The sequence below is a fragment of the Mesoplodon mirus genome, assembly GCF_964341445.2.
Source record: "Mesoplodon mirus genome assembly, chromosome: 6".
NCBI lineage: Eukaryota > Metazoa > Chordata > Mammalia > Artiodactyla > Ziphiidae > Mesoplodon > Mesoplodon mirus.
The window spans coordinates 47,787,629-47,812,866 of NC_138982.1; the positions used below are offsets into that span (position 1 = coordinate 47,787,629).

At 35.7% G+C, this 25,238-nt stretch overlaps 1 protein-coding gene across 3 annotated transcripts in view; it reads right to left on the bottom strand.

The window, feature by feature from the left end:
* The window catches only part of ATP11B (ATPase phospholipid transporting 11B (putative)), a 120,735-nt gene that overhangs the window by 72,684 nt on the left and 22,813 nt on the right, over positions 1 to 25,238 (bottom strand). For all 3 annotated transcript variants that reach the window (XM_082625863.1, XM_082625862.1, XM_082625864.1), the window contains exons 2-8: positions 24,641 to 24,757; positions 18,447 to 18,536; positions 16,716 to 16,796; positions 11,693 to 11,800; positions 11,377 to 11,505; positions 10,644 to 10,747; positions 2,146 to 2,193 (exon numbers count right to left, since the gene is read on the bottom strand). In XM_082625863.1, the coding sequence (XP_082481989.1) occupies positions 2,146 to 2,193; positions 10,644 to 10,747; positions 11,377 to 11,505; positions 11,693 to 11,800; positions 16,716 to 16,796; positions 18,447 to 18,536; positions 24,641 to 24,757 (677 nt within the window). The remainder of the gene's footprint in view (positions 1 to 2,145; positions 2,194 to 10,643; positions 10,748 to 11,376; positions 11,506 to 11,692; positions 11,801 to 16,715; positions 16,797 to 18,446; positions 18,537 to 24,640; positions 24,758 to 25,238) is intronic.

Genomic DNA, 25,238 nt, shown 5'->3' on the forward strand with positions numbered 1-25,238 from the left:
AACCAAAACCATTGAATATATTAAAATTTCAATTAAATTTTAAAATGGCATCTTTAGCAGACAGAAGGTACTTCAGCTATACTTATAACAATGCTTTCATATAAAACCAAAATCTCTGCTACTGTAAAGCTGTCGAGGTCAATCATGATGCTAGTTACCATAACAACAAATATCTGCCTTAGCATTTCAGTCATTTTAAGATCAATGGCTCAGAAATAAGACTATGCCTGTAGATAAAATCACAAAGCCACTTGTTTCAGAAGTTTAAACATAAAACTCAACAAAACCAAAAATTAAGCAATGATTTTAAAATGTTTTACAGAAGATAAAATTTTTAAATTTTGAGCAAAATCAATTAACAGTTTTCAAAGGGAAAATACAGAATTAAAATGCAGTGTAAACAGGTTGGGTGAAGAAAAAAATGCAAAATAAACATAAATTGTAGTATGATTTGTATATAACTGCATGAGTTCTGCACAATTAAAATTATACTAGGTTATAAAAGATAACATAGTAAGTGAGTTAGTACTTTTTCTAGGCAAGATCAACACTACAACTTGACTACTTGCATTGCATACTTCTTGGAACACAGGTCTTCCTGCTGTTTGAATTTCTCTCCATAAAGGAGATATAAAATGAGGAGAAGTAACTAGAAAGGAAAATTGTATTTTCTTAGTGATAGCAAATGATAAGACTCTGGTATGGATAAGTAAAAAAGCCTTAATTTTGTTGATATTCCTTATCATAAGGCTTTTCTGAAGGCTTTTCTGAAATATACATACACAGTTATCCAAATCAAACAGAATCTGAACCAATTCTGAAGAGGTCTGCAAACCTAAACACTGTAAAAAAAATTAATCCAATGAACACAGCGGGGGGCGGGGGCCAGGTGTTTGGTCTATGGTTAACAAGTATGGTTTTATTATATAGTCGTATCTGGAGCACACTGAATGGATATTCCAAAATCAGTTATTCAGGAGCCATATTATAGCTCTTTTCTACTTGGTTTTGGTCCCAGCAATGAATAGAAAAACTTTGAGCTCATGTTGGCATATAAAATTGGGATATAATGATAGAAAGCTTCAAATTAAAAGATAATTCATCACTTCACTCTGGTTGCTTTAGCAAAGAACATGGCTCTTTTTTTTAAAAACCATTCTACCTGCTAAGGTAACATAATTGATCTTTTCCTTTACCAGCCACAATATCTTAATGCAATTCATACTACGTATCCACACACGCATCCCAATATGTCACTGTAGAAATCAAAATAAAACCCAGTCACTGTTATTCAGCAGGGGTCCTACACTTAAAAAGACCTTGTTACACAGTTTATTGAACGTGCTCCTGTGTTGACTTTTATTAAAAGTGTGAATCCATGCTGATGCATATTTTTGGTAGCTTGTCTTGAGGATTTCATTTTTAAAAATTCTCAACTCTTTATGTCAGTGACTTATTTCATGCAGTCAGTATAAATTGAACGTCTCCAGAAAAGAGGTGGAGTGCTAAGTTAATTCGAAGTTCAAGGGCTGATTCCAAGGTTTATTCTAAATTCAGCTTTGTGGTCATGAGTAACAATGTAATCTCACCCTATCAGAAAATCTTTGAAATGACCCAAAGCCTTTCATGTAGGTACCAGAAATTAACCTGAATATTGAGGGAAAACAAAACAACCAACCAACCAAATAACCAATCAGAAGAGTATATAAGAAGTTATTGGCCAATAAATACTCTAGTTTGTAAGGAATGATTTTGAAGTGAAGAAGACCATAACATTTTTATTTGTTAAACATTACATAAGACATTTTTTGTATTAGAGACTTATGTGGTGGTACGTTTAGATGTGTAAGGATCTGGATAGGGACCATTATGATTCCTTTATGTTACTACCTAATATATCAGACAAAGAAATACGAGTACACAAATAATCTTACTAAATGATTTTGATGTCATTTCCTGGCATTTGCTTCATCCTCATCTCATCTGCTGCTGCTAGAAATTACTAGAAGGTGAAATGCTAAATGTTTTTAAATTAACCCTTTCCCATGATATGCTGCTTACTTATCTAATCTCCCTTTAACTTGATTTTAATCCCTCCCCCAAACAATTCTCACTTAAAAGCGATTGGATAATACAAATTCTTACCTTACAATTTCTTCCATTTGTTGAGTTATTATCATTCGTCCCATGAATCTATCAAAGAATTCACTATGTTACAAAAAAACTAATGATACATTACTTATGATATCAATGGGTGGAAAATTTTAAGACAGTTCTGGCACTATTCTTAGATATGAAACAAAACCAACCTTTTGCATATATGAATGGTCCAATATTCATGTTAGAAATTACAAAGGTAAATCAGTCATTAAGCTTTAAAAAATTAATATTCTTAGAGTCTCAGGGAGTGATCAGCGGTGCTGTTTGCCTTATCATCCTCTTCTGCTTCACCCCTTTCCCTTTCCTGAACTGTTTTGTGGAGGAGCAGTGTAAAGCCTTCCCTCACCATGAAGTGTGCTCCTTGCCATCTGCTGCATAATCTTCCTGGGCTTCGCAGATGATGTACTGAATGTGCACTGGCGCTATAAGCTGCTGCTGCTATCCACAGCTGCCTCACACTACTTCTCCTCATGGTCTATTTCACCAACTTCGGCAACACAACCTTTTTGGTACCCAAGCCTTCTGCCCAATTCTTGACCTGCATCTAGACTCGGGGATCCTGTACTATGTCTACATGGGGCTGCTGGCAGTGTTCTATACATGACCCTCGTCAACTTGCTATTTAAAGTCTTTGGGCCCATGCATTAGAGAAACCTCACTCTGTTCCTGCTGCTGCTACATGTCATGAGCAGTGTTGTCACCTTCTCCAATGGGTACCAGCTTGTCCAACTCTTCTGTGATGTCTGAGTCCCCTAATCCATTGCCCTTTGCTTCACAGCCTCCAGGGTTCCTGACTTAGGCTGACCTCTTCTGGATCAAGACTGCCTCTGGGCTCAGGCCTCTCCCACCCTTCATTCTCCTTCAGATTTTGTCCGCAACATTTCCTTTCCCCTGTGATTGTTGACATCCTGGGCCTTTCTTGCCCTCTAATGACTACTGATTGGACTTTACCTATGGCTTTCTTCAACTTGCCACTCTCCCCTCTCTGTCCCATCTCTGCGGCCTCCTAAGGTGGGATACTGTAGCTTTTATGCAGTTACCCACGACTCTGACACTCAAGGAATATGTTGGGCCTGGGGATAGAGGACACAGGCTCCTGGCTGGGGATAAGGACACAGGCTCAAAGATGACTTGACATTTGACTATAAATTAAGTATTCTGATGATTAAGAGCAGACTGGGGCACCAAGTGTTCCAAATGGTGACAAGAAAGTATTGTCTTTAAAAAATAATAATAATATTCTTGCCATTTCTACTCCAGCTATGAGCAAACTAATGAATGAAAAAATGTTTTCAAAATGGCAATGCAAATGTAATATATTATTATGATTATCAGTTTGGTCATGATGAGACTTTATAATTGCTACACAGAGATGCATATATTATTTAGCCAACAATGAATGCTCACACATTTTTATCACAGTTTACTAAATAAAGACTCCGGTAACCAGAATCATTCATTCACTCATTCACGTACTTATTCATGCACTCATTTATCCAACAAATATTCACTGAGCAACTACTATGTGTGAATTACGGGCGGAGGGTAGAGTAGTAAGCAAAAAAACTATTAGTGACCTCCAGAGATTAACTTTTGGTTTCCTGAAATTTAGAGTGAGTGGCCTGTTGTTATAATGAATTTTCATAGCCTGGCCTTTTAGTTCCAACTTCCACTACCAAAACAGCTCCATAGCACAAAGTCAACTCAAGTGAAAAATTACTTTCTATAATAGTGAGAGGTAAATTCTGAGTTGAAGCAAATTCTGGGCAGAGCCTCATGTTAGTCATTTAACTATGCAAAGAAATATTAAGCATGACTTTCCAAATGTCCCCTATTATCCCTCCTGTTTCCAGGTCACAGATGCTTTACCCCTTGTAGACTTTGGATTCATTATTTCTTGCTAATCTCTTACTTCTTCTTCCTTCAGTCTCCTGTATCAGGGAGAAGCACTGCTTTTTTTTTTTTTTTTTTTTTTTTTTTTTGCGGTATGCGGGCCTCTCACTGTTGTGGCCTCCCCCGTTGCGGAGCACAGGCTCCGGACGCGCAGGCCCAGCGGCCATGGCTCACGGGCCCAGCCGCTCCGCGGCATATGGGATCCTCCCAGACCGGGGCACGAACCCGTATCCCCTGCATCGGCAGGCGGACTCTCAACCACTGCGCCACCAGGGAGGCCCGAAGCACTGCTTTTTTAAATTTTTTTTTAATTTTTACTTTTTTGCCGTGCCGCGTGGCATGCGGGATCTTAGTTCCCCAACCAGGGATCGAACCCATGCCCCCTGCAGTGAAAGCATGGAGTCTTAACCACTGGACAGCCAGGGAAGTCCTGCTTTTTAATTATCTCTACTTAATGGAATTTTATGTAGCTCTGGTTTGAGCCTCAAACTTTGGATTTAGATTCAAAGAGCCAATTCAGCTGGTGACTCCTAGGCACTGTTCAGAGATAATGTGTGGTCAGTCTTTTGATTTTCCTGGGCCAAGTGCCAACAAGAGACCTGTTCTCCTTCATTTTATCTGTCCCATTATCCTTGATTCTAAAGCACTTCTTGTATTTGTTCATGTTAGTATCATGCTGGATTAACTCACTCTGCACTTTCTGTAGCCCTTTCTCCAAACACACACTATGATTTGTTTCAAAATGGAAAAGAGCTTTATTATTCTTTACTGATTATAAAGACTAAATACACTCAAATATACTTTATAAAATGATTCAGACGATGTAAAAAGACGACAAAAAGGAAATAACAATCATCAGTAATCCCACTACTCAAATAAAACATTATTAATATTTTGAGGTATGTTTTCCAGGCTTTTTTCCATGCCCATATAAATATGTATGTATCTTAAAAACAAAAATGGGATATCATAAATACTATTGGTAACATTTTCTCCCCACTTAACATGTCCTGTCAAAAATACAGATCCACATTTTTACTTTTAATGGCCACACATAGCATTGTATTTTTGGGTCACTGCATAATTTATTTAAGTAATTCACTACTGACAGAAGCTTAGGTTTTTCCCCAACTTATGGATAGTCTAAATAATACAGCCCTGAACAAGCCAGTGTACATATCTTTTCACATTTGCATTAAGATATATTTCTAAAAGCAGAATTTCATTATTTTGTTAGGAAAAATTCCTAGAAGTAGAATTGATGAGTTGGAGTCTACAAAAAATAAAGAGAATAGAAAGAACAAAAAAAAAAAAAGAACAGAAAGAGCAAAGGAGCCAAGGAAAGAGACTATGGAGAATACTGTGAAATAGGCACCTGCTAGAGGCTGTACCTAAACAGAAGACTCTCCTAGTTTTTATTTCTTCCAGTGTTGGGCAGAGATAATTTCTTAACCATACTCTAGCCTCTCCTCAATAAGCTGTTAAAGTTTTTTAAAAGGAAATAATGTGGACTTCTCTGGTGGCGCAGTGGTTAAGAATCTACCTGCCAATGCAGGGGACAAGGGTTTGAGCCCTGGTCCAGGAAGATTCCACATGCCGCAGAGCAACTAAGCCCGTGCACCACAACTACTGAGCCTGTGCTCAAGAGCCCGCCAGCCACAACTACTGAAGTCCGTGCACCTAGAGCCTGTGCTCCCCAACAAGAGAAGCCACCGCAATGAGAAGCCCGTGCACCACAACGAAGAATAGCCCTCGCTTGCCTCAACTAGAGAAAAGCCCGTGCGCAGCAACAAAGACCCAATACAGCCAAAAATAAGTAAGTAAATAAATAAATTTATTTAAAGAAAAAGAAAAAGGGAAATAATGTAACCACTGTTAACTAATAGGTAATTGGGAAGGAACTGACAATGTTCAAAGGAGAAAAATTAATAAACACAGAAAAATGTTCAGCCTTTCTTTTTTTTTCTTGGCCGTGCTGCATGGCTTGCAGGATCTTAGTTCCCCAACCAGCGAATGAACACAAGCCCCGGGAGTGAAAGCACCGAGTCCTAACCACCGGACTGCCGGGGAACTCCCTGTTCAGCCTTTCTAGTAAAACAATAAATTAAAACTAGTTTTAAAACTATAAAACTGTTAGCTACAAAATCAGCAAAAATTTAAAAACTATAATACTTAATACTAGGGACTTCCCTGGTGGCACAGTGGTTAAGAATCTGCCTGCCAATGCAGGGGACACGGGTTTGAGCCCTGGTCCGGGAAGATCTCACATGCTGCAGAGCAACTAAGCCCGTGCACCACAACTACTGAGCCCGTGTGCCACAACTACTGAAGCCTGTGCACCTAGGGCCTGTGCTTCGTAACAAGAGAAGCCATCGTAATGAGAAGCCCACGCACCGCAACAAAGAGCAGCCCGCGCTCACCGCAACTAGAGAAAGCCCGCACACAGCAACGAAGCCCCAACGCAGCCAAAAATAAATAAATAAATAAATTAAAAAACAAAGAACAAAAAACAAAACTTAATACTTGTAACATTTTGAAACAATAATAAGCCTCATAAACTTATACTTAGCTCATAGCAATAAAAATTAATCCAACGTTTTTGGAAAGTAACATGTCAGTAGGTTTAATAAAGGCCAAATTCGATTAGGGTTTTAATCTAATAATTCCACTTTTGCAGCTCTGTCTGTTCTTAGGGAATAATCTAGTATTAGATTATTAACTCTAGGAGTCAGGAGCTATCACTGTTTCTTTACTGCTGCATTCCCAGTATCTAGCACTATGCCTCAGCTATTGGAGGCACTCAATATATGATGAATAAATGGGCAATAAAAATGTTCTCAAATCCTTTGATTAAGTAATACTGTGGAACTCTATCATTCATTTACTCATTCAACAGATATTTATTGAGTGTCTATTCTGTTCTAGGTATTTCAATTCAATAGTTAAGTGAATTGTAACACACACAAATCTTAGTTGCATATATCACAGAATTCAATAAAAGGAAAAACTTAAGTGCATAAAATTAAGTCCATAAAGATATTTATTCAACTGTCAACAAACATGCAGTAAGGCCTCCTATATGCCAGATCTGTTCTAGGTGCTTGGGATACATCAGTGAACAAAACACACAAAGATGTCTGTCCTTGAGTTTATAATTTAGTTGGAAAAGGAGATAATAAGCAACAAACATAATAAATAAGTACATTACATAGTATACTAGAAGGTATTATGTGCTATTAAAAAAAAAGCAGGAGAGGGTAAGAAGGATTAAGTCACAGTATTAAATAGTCAAAGTAGGCCTCACTGAAGAGGTGATTTTAAGCAAAGACTAGAAGGTGGTAAAGGAGTTAGATAAAGAACAGCTAGTGAAAAGGTAGAAGTGGATACGGCATGTTCAAGGGAAAATAAGGGTGCCAGTGTAGCTGGAGGGTGAGGCAAGAGGGAGAAGGGTCAAAAATTAGATCAGAGATCAGTTGGGGATGGAGACAATCAGTAAGATCATTATAAAGATATGAGTGAGACAGAAAAGCCATTGTAAGGTTTGGGCAGAGGAATGCCATGATCTGACCTACATTTAAAAAGGATGACTCTGGCTGCTTTTGTGAGAACAGACTGACTGCAAGGGAAAGAAGAGTAAAAGCAGAAAAACCAGTAAGGGAGCCTTTGATAGCAGTAATCCAAGCAGGAGATAATGCTGGTTTGGATCAATTTAGCAGCAGAGAAGGGGGTGAAAGACGGTCAGGTTTTGGATGTATTTTGAAGGTAAACCAATAGGATATTCTGATGGATTGGAACGAGATGTGGGAGAGGAGGTGAGAAGAGGTGAGCAGAGAGGGGATGAAGGAGTCATGGCTGACTCCAAGGTTTCTGGCCTGAATAACTGAAAAGATGGACTGTCATCAGCTGAAATGGGAAAGGTTGTTACCATAAAGACTTCTGGAGGATAGATCAGGAATTCAGTTTTCAACATGATTAATTTGAGATTTTTACTAAATATCCAAGTGGAATTGTGGAACAGGAAGTTGGATATAAGAATCTGAAGACTAGGAAAGAAATCTGGGATTGAGATATAAATTTGGAGTCATCAGCATATAGATGGTCTTGAAAGCCATCAGCCGGGATGAGATCACAGAGTGAGTTCAGATAGTGAAAGGTATATTATAGGTAGAGGAGGGAAGAGGACTGAGGATAGTCCTGGGGCACTCTAACATCAAGAAGTCAGAGAGAAGAGGAGAAATCAGCCAAAGAGATTGAGAAGGAGGGACTACTGAAGAGGAAAATCAAGAGAGGGAAATGTCCTGGAAGCCAAGTGAACAAGTTGTATCAAAGAGGAGGAAATGATGAACTACTGGATGCTGAGTTGGTGAACTTATATGTAACAAGGTGTCATGCAGTATTTCTAATAGCAAAACAATGGAAGAGTTAAGTATGGAAAGACTGGGGAACCATTAGGTTCTAGTACGTTTACTTAGACTATTATGCAGCCATTAAAAGAGATCATTAAGAATACTGTGCAGTAAAATGGAAAATACTTTAAAAAACCACAAAGGCAATCCATATTCTTTCAAGAAATAGAAAATATGGAGAACAAAAAAGGTGACTGAAAATCAGCTGAAATTGTACCACCAAGAAATAAGTACTAACATTCTGACATGTAATTCCTCTAGGTTTTTCTTTCTCTCTATACCTATTTATTTTTTCTATCTAACTACTTAACTACCTATCAAATACACATACATACATATTTCTTTTTATATAATTGGGATCATATGAGACTACAGCTCTATAACATTTTATTCAACATTGTATTTCAGTATGTTCCTATGTCATTAAATTCTTTGAAAGCATCATTTTTATTACCTACCTAATTCATCTTACATCTATACCATAAAGCCATTTAAGCATTCCTCCTACTTGGACATTAAAAATGCTTTCAATATTTCCCTTATAAATAGCATATAGTATAGTATAGTAAACTGAAAAAATACAGTTAGAGATATATAAAATATCTTTACAGCTGTGAGTTCCTCAAGGATGGAAACTGTGCTTATTAATCTTATTTATCACTTATCATAATGAGCACAAAGGTGCTCAACAATAATTTGTTGAATGAATAAAGACAGCAATAAAAATTTTAAAGTAGTGGTATAATTAATTATGAGTTATTTTTCTATTACAAAAGTCTTCTGTAGTAATTACATTACATTTGTATTTAAAAAATATATATACTTTCAGTAAGGAAGAGGAAAAGAGAAAATAAAGAGGAATACCTTATATTTAACAGTGAATTGCTTCTTATTTAAAAAAATTTTTTTTAGGGGCTTCCCTGGTGGCGCAGTGGTTGAGAGTCCGACTGCTGATGCAGGGGAAACGGGTTCGTGCCCCGGTCCGGGAAGATCCCACATGCCGCGGAGCGGCTAGGCCCGTGAGCCATGGCCGCTGAGCCTGCGCGTCCGGAGCCTGTGCTCCGCAACGGGAGAGGCCACAACAGTGAGAGGCCCGTGTAACGCAAAAAAAAAAAAAAAAAAATTTTTAAACTTTCTCCCCATTTTCCAAATAACGTAAAACCACCCACCAAAGCATTAGTTACATTCGATCTCATATTAATCTTATGCTTTCTTAATGCTGCATCATTTTCTAGTTTTTAATACTAATCTTTTAATAATTCACCCTTGTCTGAGACTTGGAAATAACAGCAATAGAGAACTCTTAAAGTACTAAATTCTTCACAGTTAAATCTATCTTATAATTTAAATGCTCTTAAAGCATAGAACTCCAAATTTTTACAGTTAATTGGAAAACTCCATATTGCATCCATATTTGACTTTGATGAAAATGCAAGATTTTTATAATATCACATAGAGAAAACTCCATTATAAATATATGGACCCAGAATAAAGATATGTAAGACATCTGAAAAATCCAATGACTAGTGATAAGATTTTAAAACATTCCAACCAACAAATGGAGATGGAGAATATGACAAGAAGCTGAGGGTAATTTTTACAATGTGGTTATAATTTATATTCTATCACCAGTTACTGAGTAAAAATGAGTAGTTTCTCATGGAAGTCTTTAATAATAAAAAGTTGTTTCCATTCCATAGACCACAATAATTAGCACAGCACTCACTGAAAGATGACTCACACTGTATTAATATTTAGTAAATTGTAATGTTAAAAGGAGTTAGCTCCTATTGAACACAAAGACATGGCCCTTGCCTTCATGGAGCACATATATACACATGCACGCACACACCCACACCATTAGATTATTTTCTTCTAAGGCAATAATCTTATTTCTGTTGTAACTACTATTATAAAGTTTATTGCTATTGTTATAAAGCCAACTCATACCAAAGTAGAAGGTAATAGGAGAGAACATGTGAATAAAAGCATGGCTTTTGAATTAATACTTTGGCTTAGAATTCTGGCAAATTCTGCTTTTAGCTTTTTTCCCCTTTAACTGATCTCCCACCTTGCTCCCCCCAATAATGTCAATTAGCTAACTATCTCAGTGCACGTTTATCATTGTAAAAACGAAATCTGTAAACAGAACTTAAAATGAGCATGGTGATTATCACACCATACCTGTACAAGTCTGCTTCTGGTTGCTGACATTCTATCACAGCTATAAGAGTGTCCAAATTGGCAACTGTTTGTAATACTGCTGTTTCTGGAACTGCCACATGGGTCTGAAAAAAAGAAAAATTAAATCGCACAGTTTCGAGATCTACATGGGACTTTAGATAACATTTATTTCCAACCACTTTTACATATGAAATCACAGCATTCTGTAGCTGAGATCACTTAGCTAGATGGCAGAAGAGAAAGAAGAATGTAAAATAACAAGTAGTAAAGGGAGCTACTGTGATTACCTGTCTACAGAGGACATTTGCATACCAGGAAATTAAGTCTGTGTTAACAGTCATTACTGCTCTAAGTTTATTATAAAAAATTTAATAGGGGGAAAAAAGTGAATCAAATAAAATCCTTGATTGTATTAATATTTTGAAAATTGAGAAAAATGTAAATGTGTCCTGTATCTAAAAAAGCACCAATGTATTAGAAGATTATTTTTTTCCTAAAAACACTTCTTGCTTTTCTTAAACTTGACTAAATTATGTGAGGCTATCCTTGAAGTAAATGTATAATAACATTATTTCTTTAAAAAAAAACTTAAGTTTTAAAAAGTTTCAGTAATTTAAAACATTTCTCCTTTATCAGGTCAAACTTTTATTACCTTAACCAAAGGAAAATATTACTATAATCCAAAGACATTTTGTTCACCAAGAGCGACACTCAAACATAAGCATGTACAAACCTTCAGGTTAGTTTCTCCATCCAAGCTAGCAGTTGTAACGTGACAAGAACCATCAAGTCGATCTGAGGACAGAAGCACCAAATCTGCAGGGAAAATTTCATCTTTGGCTACTCGAACAATATCACCCACCTATGAAGAATTTTGGGGAAAAGTGGATATACAGATTTTAAAAGGCAAGGACTTAATTTTATTGAGTTCTAAACAAGTGGTCTATCATAATATTTTAATGTAGGAAAGCAGACTTTTAACTAAAACATAATCAGAGAATTTGTGATTTCAAAATATAATTGATTTCTATTATTTACTAACTGCATACCCGAATGTTTTTTGATCTAGTTTTTACAAGGCCACCACTTCGAACAACATAAACAGGAGCTCCATTTACTTCATTATCTGAGTTATGTCTTAACCAATCTTCATATCCCTGTAAACATCAAAAGAATAAAAAATGCTCCTCTTAGTATTAGAAGATACTTTTTATCAAACGAGAAAAAGAAACATAAAAATTTCCCCCAAACATTTCATTCATTAGAATTATGTTAGGCTACTTTGACTCAGGTATTTGACATTCATCACTACTAAAAACACTGTTTTCTCTTGGTTTTCATCACATACATGTTCCTGGTTTTCACACTATCTCTCTAATTACTCCTCCTCAGTTTCCTTATAGGAGGCTCCTTCTATGTTACTTCAATGGGCCTTTTTTTCACCGTTCACTTTCTCACTACCAGATTTCTTCTATCCCTGTGTCTTCAAAAAGTTCTGAAATTTAGGGACTTCCCCAGTGGTGCAGTGGTTAAGAATCTGCCTGCCAATGCAGGGGACATGGGTTCGATCCCTGGTCTGGGGAGATCCCACATGCCGCGGAGCAACTAAGCCCGTGTGCCACAACTACTAAGCCTGCGCTCTAGAGCCCGCGAGCCACAACCACTGAGCCCATGAGCCACAACTACTGAAGCCTGTGCACCTAGAGCCTGTGCTCTGCAACAAGAGAAGTCACCTCAATGAGAAGCCCACACACTGTAACGAAGAGTAGCCCCCGCTCGCCGCAACTAGAGAAAGCCCGTGCACAGCAACAAAGACCCAATGCAGCCAAAAATAAATAAATAAAAATAAATAAATTTATATAAAAAAGGGAAACATAAGCATTTCACAAAGAATCCTTTGATTAAATGTTAAAGAGTGGCAATTTAAAAAAATTTTTATTTATTTATTTTTTATTTGCTTGCACTGAGTCTTAGTTGCGGCAGGAGGGCTCCTTAGTTGTGGCTTGTGGGCTCCTTAGTTGCAACATGCATGTGGGATCTAGTTCCCTGACCAGGGATCAAACCCAGGGCCCCTGCATTGGGAGCGTGCAGCCTTATCCACTGGAAAAGACTTATGCTATTTTAGAGAAAATTCAAGAACTCAGAGGTATAGCACAAGTATAGATAATGGAATGATATCTAAGAGGTAACGTTAAGTGATAAAAGTAAGGTACAGAATGTGTTGTAGCCTATGCTATCATTTGTGAAAAATATACGCTTACTAATGTGAACACTTGGTATAGATACCTGGACTAATATACAAAAATAATGGCTCCCTCAGGGGAGGAGAACTAGGAGACTAAGGGATAGGAGCATAAGAGACTTTTACTATATGTTATTTTATTTATTTATTTAAATATTTATTTGGTCTACAATAGCGAGGACATGGAAGCAACCTAAGTGTCCATCAACAGATGAATGGATAAAGAAGATGTGGCACATATATACAATGGAATATTACTCAACCATAAAAAAATGAGTTATTGGTAGTGAGGTGGATGGACCTAGAGTCTGCTATACAGAGTGAAGTCAGTCAGAAAGAGGAAAACAAATACTGTATGCTACATACATATGGAATCTAAAAAAAGAAAAAAAAAAGGTTCTGAAGAACCTAGGGGCAGGACAGGAATAAAGACCCAGATGTAGAGAATGGACTTGAGGACACGGGGAGGGGGAAGGGTAAGCTGGGACGAAGTGAGAGAGTGGCATGGACATATGTACACTACCAGAAGTAAAAAGCAGCTCGGTGCTTTGTGACCACCTACAGTAGAAGGGTGGGATAGGGAGGGTGGGAGGGAGGGAGAAGCAAGAGGGAGGAGATATGGGGATATATGTATATGTATAGTTGATTCACTTCGTTATAAAGCAGAAACTAACACACCATTGTAAAGCAATTATACTCCAATACAGATGTCAAAAAAAAATTATTTGGCTGTGCTGGGTCTTAGTTGCAGCATGCGGGATCTTTGCTGCAGCATGCAGGATCTTTAGTTGTGGCATGTGGGATCTAGTCCCCTGACCAGGGACTGAACCCAGGCCCCCTGCATTGGGTGCACACAGTCTTAACTGCTGGACCACCAGGGAAGTCCCTATATGTTATTTTATACTGTTTCCATTTTTTAAAAATATGTGCATCTATTACCTAAAAATATTATAACATTATAAAATATAAAACAAATACTAAAGATTGCTCTAAAGGTCTATGTTTTTCAGGGAGAATCCTTTTGGGAAAGCATTTTTAAGACACAAATTATGTTGGCTCAATTTAAGATGTGGTATGTCAATTTTAGAGAAATTTAATTGAGAGTCAAAATACCTTTCCTGAAACTGTCAAAAAACATACTTTTATAGTCAGATGACATCAATAAAGCAATAATTTTAAAATTATCTTTTTGTGAAGTTATCATTCCACTTACTTCCATTGACAAATTTAAACTAAAATAAATATGTATTAGAAATCTTTGGCTTACAAGTACAAATGAAAAAGTATCATTACATACAATCTATGATACAAAATAGACTGCTTTTTCACAAGAGCAGTCATAAGCAGATTTATTTAGGGTTTTATTTTTTATATTGATTTTTAAAAAATTTGTTTTGTTTTGCTTTGTTTTTAGCAGTTACACAGTGATTTTATAGTGCAGGGATTTCAAGTGTTAACATAATTCCTGATTTTTCAATTGAAAACTCTAGAGACAACTTCTTGATGTTTCCTACCCTGGAAAATGTTGTTGCTTCCCTTGATTCTTCAGACTCTTTTGTTCTGCTTTTTACATTCCTAATTACCTTTCATATCTTGCTTACTATTATTCTTTTGTGTAGATACATTTGTCTCCCCAAATCCAAATATATATCGGCAACAACTCTAAACAGCTGGGGAGACATACAGTTAAAATCTTTTTAAACACAAGTTCACAAACTATAATTCATCCTACATGTCACTGCCAGATTAAGCTTTCCAAAACAGTTTTAATTCACTATCCTGTTCAAACTCCTCCTGATAACTCTCAAAGAGTCTTCCAGCCTCTTTAATTTAGTACCAACATCCATTTCCAGTATGTTATCTTTTAGTACGTTCCTACACAGGGTCAAACATTAGTCAGATATGTCATTCCCTAAAATAGGTCTTGCCTTTTCTTCCATTTAAGCCTTTGCTCAAGTTGTTTGTTTCTCTCACCTTCTTTACCAACTATCATTTTATCCATATTCCAAAGTCTCATCTCTAATAATATTTCTTCCATGAAGCCTTCCTTGATTATCCAGATGAAGTGTTCCACCCTTTCTCTGAATACCTACAGCTCACTGGCTCTTTCTATGATCTTATTAAACTATAATTATTTTTGAATTTGGTCTTACCTTCTCTACTTCATACGTTTTAAGCTCATACAGGACAAAGATTATGATATTTACCAGAGCACTATATCTTGCATTACACAACTAAAGAGAAGACAATTTGCAAATATAGTTGGAAGAAGTTAAAAAAAAAAACTAACAACTTCATTCATATTAAAGTATAAACCAGGGCAAGAAGTATTACAACATTTAACATTGCCTTAAAAATATTGAAGAGATTCATTCATTCATTTATTCACCTATCAAACAAATATTTATTGAAGGCCAAATATGTGCACAACCTTGTTCTGGTCACTGGTAATAAACTAGTAATATAAAACAAAGTCTCTGCCCTCACAGAACGAAACATTCAAATCAACACGACAGACAAACTAATAAACAAGCATTTATTCAACAGAACCATAGGTAGGCAAAAATGATATGAAGCAAAAAGACCAGAGCAGGAAAGGAGAGAGTGACACAGAGGTCAGGAAAAGCCTAAGATCTCCAAGTGGAAACAGCTGTATTTCCAAGCACAAAGAGTTGTATATGTGTGACTGGAGTTCAGAGCATAGTTTCAGGATACATGTAAATTTGAGACCCATCAACATATAAATGGTACCTTAAGCCACTAGATTGGAAGAAATCACCAAAAAGGAAACTATATATAGAAAAGAGGTCCAAGGGACAAATGTGTGTTACTTTGATGAAATAAGTGACATCTACAAAGCCCAGTAAATATGTAATTGCATTAAGTGATGTGGATGCTTACTGACTTACACGAATTCTCATCTCCAACAGAACACTGAATATAGGGAAATCAAACTTAGAATAGTAGCATGATATTCTGACACACTAGATAAATAATGTAACTGTTAATCTACAGACTCCCCTTACCCTTATCACGTAATAAATATACTACATCTCAGAATTATAAAATGTTTTCCAATTTTGTTTCCATGTCAATTTACATCTTATCCCTAAATCTTATACAATGAATATTTATCATACTGACACAAGAAAATTCAAATTAACTCCCTTTCAGGAGGAAGGGTTCAGTTCTGTGTAATTGAGCCTCTGGCCCAATATCTTCTCAAAGATATTTTGAGAAATGGTAGTATATAAACATGACATTTCTAGGAATTTTTAAACTTCTTACTTGTCATGTTTATCCAATAATACTGTTTTTCTATACCTACATTTTAATATCAATTCAAGATCTGGTTGAAGCTATTTCCCCTAGAGTACTACTTTACATAAAGATCGACCTCACCAGAGGAAGTTGTAAAAAGTAGGAAAGCACTATATAATTTTTATTCAGAAATGTTCGTGCCAGAAGTACATGTTCCACTCCTTATAAACATATCCCCTTTGAACTGTAAAGACCCAACTCTACAAAGGTGATTATAATAATTAATCTGTTACATACATGAATTGGTTTGTACATATAAAATGCTTGTTTTTGGATGCTTCCTAGGTGTATCAAAGGAACGACATATTTTAACAATTGTAATCATCCCATCAGTCACCAGGTACGTGATAAAGATGGCTTAACTCAGTTTAATTTTACCATAGGCAGAATCAAATAAATTTCTTCTTATGAAAATTATTTTGACAACAATAAATCTTACTTTGGAGTGGAAATATTAAGCAACTTTTGAATGACTTGGGAGAAAAAAAACAATACAAACTATTTCATACCTGCTTTATGGCAGTTACTGTTATCACAAAGAATAACGGAAGTCCACTGGTAATTGGACTGGTAGGTGTATCAATCATAAGCTGGATTAAAAAACAGAGAAGGCAGAGTATATTTTATATTGTACACATCACACTATTAACATCTAGAATCTCATAATTATTGACAAATCTGATAACATTATATAAAACCTGTATCATGGTCCAGATGAAAAAATAACATGAGAGAGAGACTACGCAGTGAGTGTAGTTTAGTTCACAGTTTCACAAGTTCACTTTGATGGCTTTTATATGGGGTTAGTAGAATATCTAAATCTATTGCATACCCACAAATACTGCTAGGGTGGACTCAGTCTCTGCTTTCTTAACACAGAGTACTTAAGGTCTTCCTCGGTATTTGCCTTGGAGGGGAGCTATAGCTGCTCAGAATCTCATTTCACATTTCTTTGCCCATCCTGAGAAATGCTGTAAAGTCTGTCAGTTTTTACCCTGGGATCCAGAATAAACTCACCACTTAGGGAAAGAGAACAAGAAATGGGACTAGGGAAAGGGTTTCTTTCTACAAGTGATTTTGTTACACCTAGTGGAGCCAGAAGGGTACAACTTGGAAAATGCTGCTGCAATTATCTAAATCATACAACTGAGGTTTCAATAAACTGCTGGAAAGTAAATATTTGCAGTAATTATATTTGGTTATTTAGAACATGGGTCTAATGATGTATTAACATTCCTTTACTCTGGGTAGGCCAATTAAATTTGTTCTACTCCACACACAAGCTGAATTCCTGATCTTAGCTAGTAATTTCACAAATGCATGTTACATGGACATAGTAAGTTTAAATTTCTCATTTTTCCAACTAAACCAAGCTGAAGTTCTATTGATGAAAAAAAATCAGAAGTTCCTTTTCTGTTCATGAAGCAAAGCAATTAAATAAAAAAGTTTCCTCAAGCTTTACAGTGACTACTTCACAAGTTTTTTTCTTTTGAAAGCCCAGGTTCTATGGAGAGAAAAGTTCAGAGTTTATACAAAAATTCAATGCCACACTGGAGGAGACTGCCAAGGTATTATCAGAAAAGAATAACCTCTTTAAAAGAAAATGACACTTATTTTAAATCTTGATTTATACTCAAGTTTCATAAGTTGTTCTCTTGATATTTTGACATTAGGAAAAAAAGCACAATGTGAAAATCAAGAAACTGTCAAACAGCTTATAATGAACATAGATTTAGGTTAAGAAAATAGTCTCCTGGAGAAAAATCAATATTCACGGAGATTCTTAAAAATTATAATTAAAAAAAATTTTAAATAAAAGTAAAATTTCAATTAAAAAAAAGAAAAGCCAAAGAAAGATTTACTTTGTACAAAGATGGTTCCATAGGCAGAAATGTGCCAAAAACATGTGCTGTATATTAAAAGCCAAAATATTTATGTCCGAGGAAGAACATCTGAAAGGATGATGTTATTTTCTTGGCTTTGATTATGATTATCAGCACCATTGCAATCAGTGATAAAACAAAATACAATTAATCTTAAAATTCACTGGCTATTTTTCAGACATCTTGATGCGGTTTAAATCATTGTATTCAGTGAATACAATGGGGAAGCTCTGCAAAAAAAAAAAAAAAATGGTCCCACAGTCAAATGATTTAGAATGCAATATAACTTTTCCCTGAAGATATATTTTTAGAACCCATGTCTATAAACTTAACAATTTATGAAGTGATAAAGCTTACCTGAACCAAAAATATAATAAGAAAATAAAAGTTTGCCACTCTTCTGAATTGTTCAAATAAATTTTTTGGAACAAAATTCCACACAGTATACTAAAAAAAAAAAGGAAAAAAAAAAGAAAAAAAAAAGATCAATAAGTTAATATTTTAAAATAATATATACTATATACATATAATAACAAGAAAAGTAGTATCCGATTTACTAAGCCCTTAGACAAATTCATGTAACTCTCAATGCTACAAAAACTATCTGGTTTTTAGAGTTTCAGGGCTTTTTTTTCTATTTTTTTTCTGTCTTTTACTATTTATTGGTAATTTTAGTATAATTTTTAAAAATGAGATAAACTGGAACCCATTAATTTTGCTATTAAATTCTTGGTTTTTTAGAAGTTGGAGATGGCAGATCTAGAATAATACTTTAATAACTGATTTTGGATTTTGGTTACACAAGACTGAACCTAATGCTGAAGATGAATTAAGAGTTGATAGAAATGCTAACACTGGATTCAATTTATTTTAAATTTTATTAAATTTATATTATATTATATTTATTTATTTTATATTTTATTTATTCAGAAACAGAGGAAATGGTATAATTTTTCAGTTATTCCATTAAGCATGGGATATGGAAAAATAACCTAGAATGTGAAAAAGATTAAAAATTACTTTAGGTAAGTGATCACTGGTATAACCATCAAGAAAATCTCATAAAGGATATGAAAATCTGTCACAATGTCAATTTTTAAAGACAGTAGAGTATAATGGCTATGAACATAGATGGTAAAGGGTTAAACTGCTGTGGCCTAAATCCTAATCCAAGGTCATTTAGTGACCCTGGACCTAATCTCTTTGTACCTCACTTTGTGCCTCTATAAAATGAGGACAATAATAACAATCATACTGTATAGGGTTGTTACAAAAATTAAATGAGCTAATATATTTATGAAGCACTTACAACAGACCCTGGCTCATATTAACTGCTGTGTGTCTGCTGTTGTATTATTCATCAGTTTATAAGCCTATAATGCTATATGATGGGGGCAGGGTAATATTGTACAAATTGTAGTTGTGCCACTCACTATTCACAACACAACTTTATGCATGAAACAGGGAAACACTTCACAGCACTGTTACTTTACCCTATGTCCATTCTCTCAGTAGAATGTAAGATCCCTAGAGACACTGTTTTATTTACTGCTCTATCGCAGTTACACTAGAGCACACAGTTAGAGATAAAAACTTTAGCAGAATAAATATATAAATATGGTTGGAAAAAGAATTTTTTTTCCAGATAACTCTCCTGATGTCAGGCAATAACCATTGGTCAATTCAACTATTGACCAATAACCACTGGTCAATTCAACCACTGACCAATTCAAGATTTTCTCTGGTGCAATGGAAGATGGTTCTAATTTCTGAATTTTGGTATGTCAGAAATTTGCTTCTTAATCAGTTTTTTCCTTTTCTTTTTTTTCTTGGCTGCGCTGTGCGGCTTGCAGGATCTTAGGTCCCTGACTAGGATTGAACCCGCGCCCTCGGCAGTAAGAGAGGAATCCTAACCACTGGACCACCAGGGAATTCTCTTAATTAGTTTTTTGAGACCTCAAACATCCTTTCACATATGAACAATTTTATAAATATGGTTAGGTTCCCAGAAGAGCCCACAAAAGCCTATTTGACCCAAGGGTATATAAAGAATAGTACAATGCCTAACACCTTCCTTTCTTAGGTGAAATTATATTTTCAGTTCTAATCTGGGATACCTGAAACATATTTACCTGTGGTAGTGGTAGCACCAGTGGCTCTAGAATCTGGGATTGGTAACTATGTTCAAGGCTCTAGAGAGAAGAGAGGGAGAGACTTCCTGGAACCAGAAGAAGTCAGTGCTCAATGTGTGCATATGAGGTGGTAATTCTGGGTCAAACCATCGGCAGTTGATCTTCACTGGGGTAAAAAGGCAGTTGTCCTTACAGGGATCATAGTATTTCCATGCAACTTCCTCAGCACCAGATCAAATGTATAAAACTTTATAGGAATTAACTTGATGATGTTCTATGTTTACATCAATCTATATAATAGTGACAATATATTTTATCTTTCAGAATCTTGAAAAGAGCAACTATATAAGTTGGTAATAAAGTAAATTAATTGGTTTCAGGATGCTCTCTTTGACTAGCTCAATAATACAATGGAAAAAGTGAGAAATAAAAATTTCTTAAGAAAGCTAGCTTACAAATGTTAGAAATTATTATTTTTGGGTTTTCTGAAACACAAACATTAATAGATTGAATGAGTCTAAATTCTGCATTTGTCCTGTCACACACAGAGGAGGCACTCTAGTAGAATAATATTAAGACACATGAAAAAACTTCTAAGAAAAATAATTCATTATGCTTTAAAATTCTTTTAATTATTATGTAATAACAGTCAAGAAAAATGAACTAGAAGTATACCTTCTCTATAGCTATGTATACAACTTTATCATTGACTTTTTTCCTCCTAAGGTCTGACATTAGTAAGAAAACAAAAACATGGTTATAAAATTAAACCTTCTGCAAGGAAAAAAATTTTTTTAACATCTTTACTGGAGTATAATTGCTTTACAATGGTGTGTTAGTTTCTGCTGTATAACAAAGTGAATCAGCTATACATATACATGTATCCCCATATCCCCTCCCTCTTGTGTTTCCCTCCTAGCCTCCCTATCCCACCCCTCTAGGTGGACACAAAGCATCGAGCTGATCTCCATGTGCTATGTGGCTCCTTCCCATTAGCTATCTATTTTACATTTGGTAGAGTATATACGTCCATGCCACTCTCTCACTTCGTCCCAGCTTACCCTTCCCCCTCCCCGTGTCCACAAGTCCATTCTCTACGTCTGCGTCTTTATTCCTGTCCTGCCCCTAGGTTCTTCAGAACCGTTTCTTTTTTTTTTTTTTTTTTAGATTCCATATATATGTGTTAGCATACGGTATTTGTTTTTCTCTTCCTGACTTACTTCACTCTGTATGACAGACTCTAGGTCCATCCACCTCACTACAAATAACTCAATTTCGTTTCTTTTTATGGCTGAGTAATATTCCACTGGATATATGTGCCACATCTTCTTTGCCCATTCATCTGTCAGTAGACACTTAGGTTGCTTCCATGTCCTGGCTAGTGTAAACAGAGCTGCAATGAACATTGTGGTACATGAGTCTTTTTGAATTATGGTTTTCTCAGGGTATATTGCAAGGAAATTTAAATTTAAGATAAGGAAGTTACTATAGCAAATTAAATTAAAGACATATGCATCTACAATGTGTAAGACACACTATAAGAGGAACAAAGAGAAGAAGTTTAATTTAAATAGAGGAGATTAAGAACAATGTAACAATAGCTATATTCAAAGATAAAGTAAAAGAAGGAATAGACAAAGAATTCAATGGGAAGGCAATTCAAGAAGTCAATGAGACAGAAAAATTTAATGAAGGAGGTCACATTTGACACAGGCTTTAAGAGAGGAACACTCAGCAGGCTGAAAATAGGGGGCAAACAGAGGGAGAACATTTCAGGAAGGAAAGACAGAATGAACAAAGGCAGCGAGGAGGGAAGTTGATCGTGGCTTTGTGGTATAGAAGATATACAGTCTGAAAGGAGTTTAGGGAAATAATACAGGAGTAGAAAGGTAGTAAAAAGGGAACAATGAGAAGCCAGCCTCATTTATGGTCAGGAAAAAAAAGACACTGTCTATATAAATATCTACATTCTTGAAATTGTGGTCAAAAACATGAAATATACATTCTCTGCAAAAACATATAATCTACATTTAAAAAGCTGCAGTTATCAATACAAAATCATAGCAAAGGCACAGTGGTAGGGAAGTTCAACATGAGTTCATGGAATAGCAGGTAATCTGGTTTGGAAGTTTAAAAAAGTGGTAGTGGAATAATAAGGAAGTAATAAGGGAGTAATGAGAAAGACAGTCTCCACGTGTGTGAAAAAAGGGCAATGTTTATTTAAATATCTACATTTTTGAAACTGTGGTCAAAAACATTAAACCTCATACTGCTATATATGAAAAGTCATAAAGATAGTTAATCTCAGAAGTTCTCCAGGACACTCAGCTTCCAGTATTGGCAGACTGTGAACTCCTAGCAGATAAGAATTATGAAAACTAGATTAAAACAAACTATTTAAAATCCTGGAACATGTCCAAAATATCGACAGAAACTGGACGAGAGTTTAATTTCAAAAAAATTACAAATGGAAGGAATAATGATAAACTATGGCTTCTTAGTCTGGAGATAATATCTAACTCTCACAGCTATAGCAGCCAAACAGTGGGGGAAAACTACCCCCTTATCAACAAAATATCACAGAGATTCAGAGTTCAGGGCTAGAAAAGTGGCTGGAAATTGATGGGAAAATACTGATCGTGAAACCATGCAAGGAAAATGACCCAAATTCAGGACATAAACTATCCAAACCTAGGCTGACAGCTAAACTATGCACTAAAAAGGAAATGAACTAATGATACTGATACTTGCAACAACAAGGATGAATCTCAAGAGTACTGTGTTAAGTGAAAAGAAGTCAGACACAAAAGACTCCTACTGTATGACTGTATTTATATGACATTCTGGAAAAGACAAAACTATAGTTAAAGAAAGCAGATCAGCTGCTAGTGCTAAAGGTGAGGAGGAGGGGGACTGGTTACTAACTTTTTGGAGTGACAAATATATTCTGTATTTTGATGATGGCGGTCACATGTTACACATTTGTCAAAACTTATCAAATTATACACTTAAAATTAGTGAATTTTATTGTATATAAATTATACCCAGTGTTTTAAAATTTTTTTTCAAGAAGGACTTTTATTTCTTGCATCACTTACTAAGAACTGTATCATTAATCTGAAGCTCCTCTATTACCACTAGATTCTGATATTTCCCCTTCCTGCACTCTACTTTAGAACCACTGTCCAAAATGAGATGTCAGTAATGGGTGTGTTGCATATGTAAATAATGTAAAGGCTGGAAAAAAGGAACAGGGACAAGGAACCATTGACCTAAAACAACATCTTCAAGAAAAATGAGATCAGGATTAGAGAGAAAATATTAGTCGCCCCGGAAGAAGCAATACAAAGATGCTTCTTAAGGTGGTCTATTAAGCAATAGCTATGCTCAGAGAGAAACTTACCCTCAGTTTCTGACTCACATCCTCTATAATTGCACTGTCCAATAAGGTTGCCACTAGTCACATGTGGCTAACTGATAATTTTTTTTTTTTTTTTTTTTTTTTTGCGGTATGCGGGCCTCTCACTGTTGTGGCCTCTCCCGTTGCGGAGCACAGGCTCCGGATGCGCAGGCCCAGCGGCCATGGCTCACGGGCCCAGCCGCTCCGCGGCATATGGGATCCTCCCAGACCGGGGCACGAACCTGTATCCCCTGCATCGGCAGGCGGACTCTCAACCACTGCGCCACCAGGGAGGCCCTAACTGATAATTTTTAAAAAATTAAAATTAAATTAAAAGTTAAGTTCCTCAGTTACATTACCACATTTTAAGGCCGAAACAGCCCTATGTGGCTAATGGCTATCATATTAGACAGCATGGAAAACATTGCCATCATGAGAAGAGTCTATCAGATAGTCTATTTTGAAATTGAAGATTATAGAATAATGCTAAGACATCTTAAAAATGCCATAGGAAAAAATGAAACAAGGAAAAATATGTAAAAGTGAAGTGGTTCCTTGGTACTATAAAATGTTTATAGAAGAATGATAAAACTGGAGGAAGTCAGGCTTTAAAGTCACACAGAACTGAGTTCAAACTCCAATCTCATCCCTGGGTAAGTTATTTCCCTGCACTTCAACTGAAAAAACTGATATAAAATGAGTATAATAACACTTTGTTAAAGCTATCTTAAAGTTGTTTTAAGAATTAAATAATATGAGAAGTACCTAATACAGTGTCTGGCACATGGTATAAATATTAGTTCCTTAGTTTAATTGCAACTAAGGGGAATTTTTGGCATATTGGCTACCTGATACTAGCAACCAGAAACTTTTTATTTTACAGTTCACAATTTTGGTTAAGATAAATCTACCAACCACCATTTTCTTGAATTTTTAAGGATATAAATACAAACAAATCACCTTTTAAAACAAAATAGTACATAACCCACAGTTTTAGTAATAAAAGTGTTAATTCTTACCTTAGATGAAATGATCCGGTTATCTATAAATTTCTGAGGTGTGTAAAGGCCATACTGAGGAAACCTGTTGGCTATGTAAATAGTTCTTGTGTCACTTTGATGTGGTGGGTCAAAACCCTAAGGCCAAGCAAAAGAAAAATAATGGTCAACAAGGTTAGTTGTTATGATTCTTTACTGCTGGTTCTATTTAACTGATCATATTACACATATTATTACTGGCCTTGAACTGCATATAGGCTCAATCTATTTAATTATCAGAAGAGTTAAGCCATATTTTTTTTTCTTTCAAAGTAAACAGGTACATTTTCTTCAGATATAAACTAACTAGGTAATAACCTCTAGTAATGAAAAATAGTCCATACTCTGTCAGAAATGCTACCACAAGAAGACCTACAGAAGCACTTGAAGACAAGGCTTCTTTCCTTCCCTTTCATTCCTGGGGTTCCTTGCTTTTCTCTTAGGATAGATTCCTAGCCAGTGGTATGGAAGTCCTGTGTAGCTAAGGCCTAGTCAGCACCTACCATATCTAAGGACAAAGGCTTACATTTTATTTTACACCCAGATCAACTCGGTTTCAAAGGGCTTTGTTCCCAGAGGG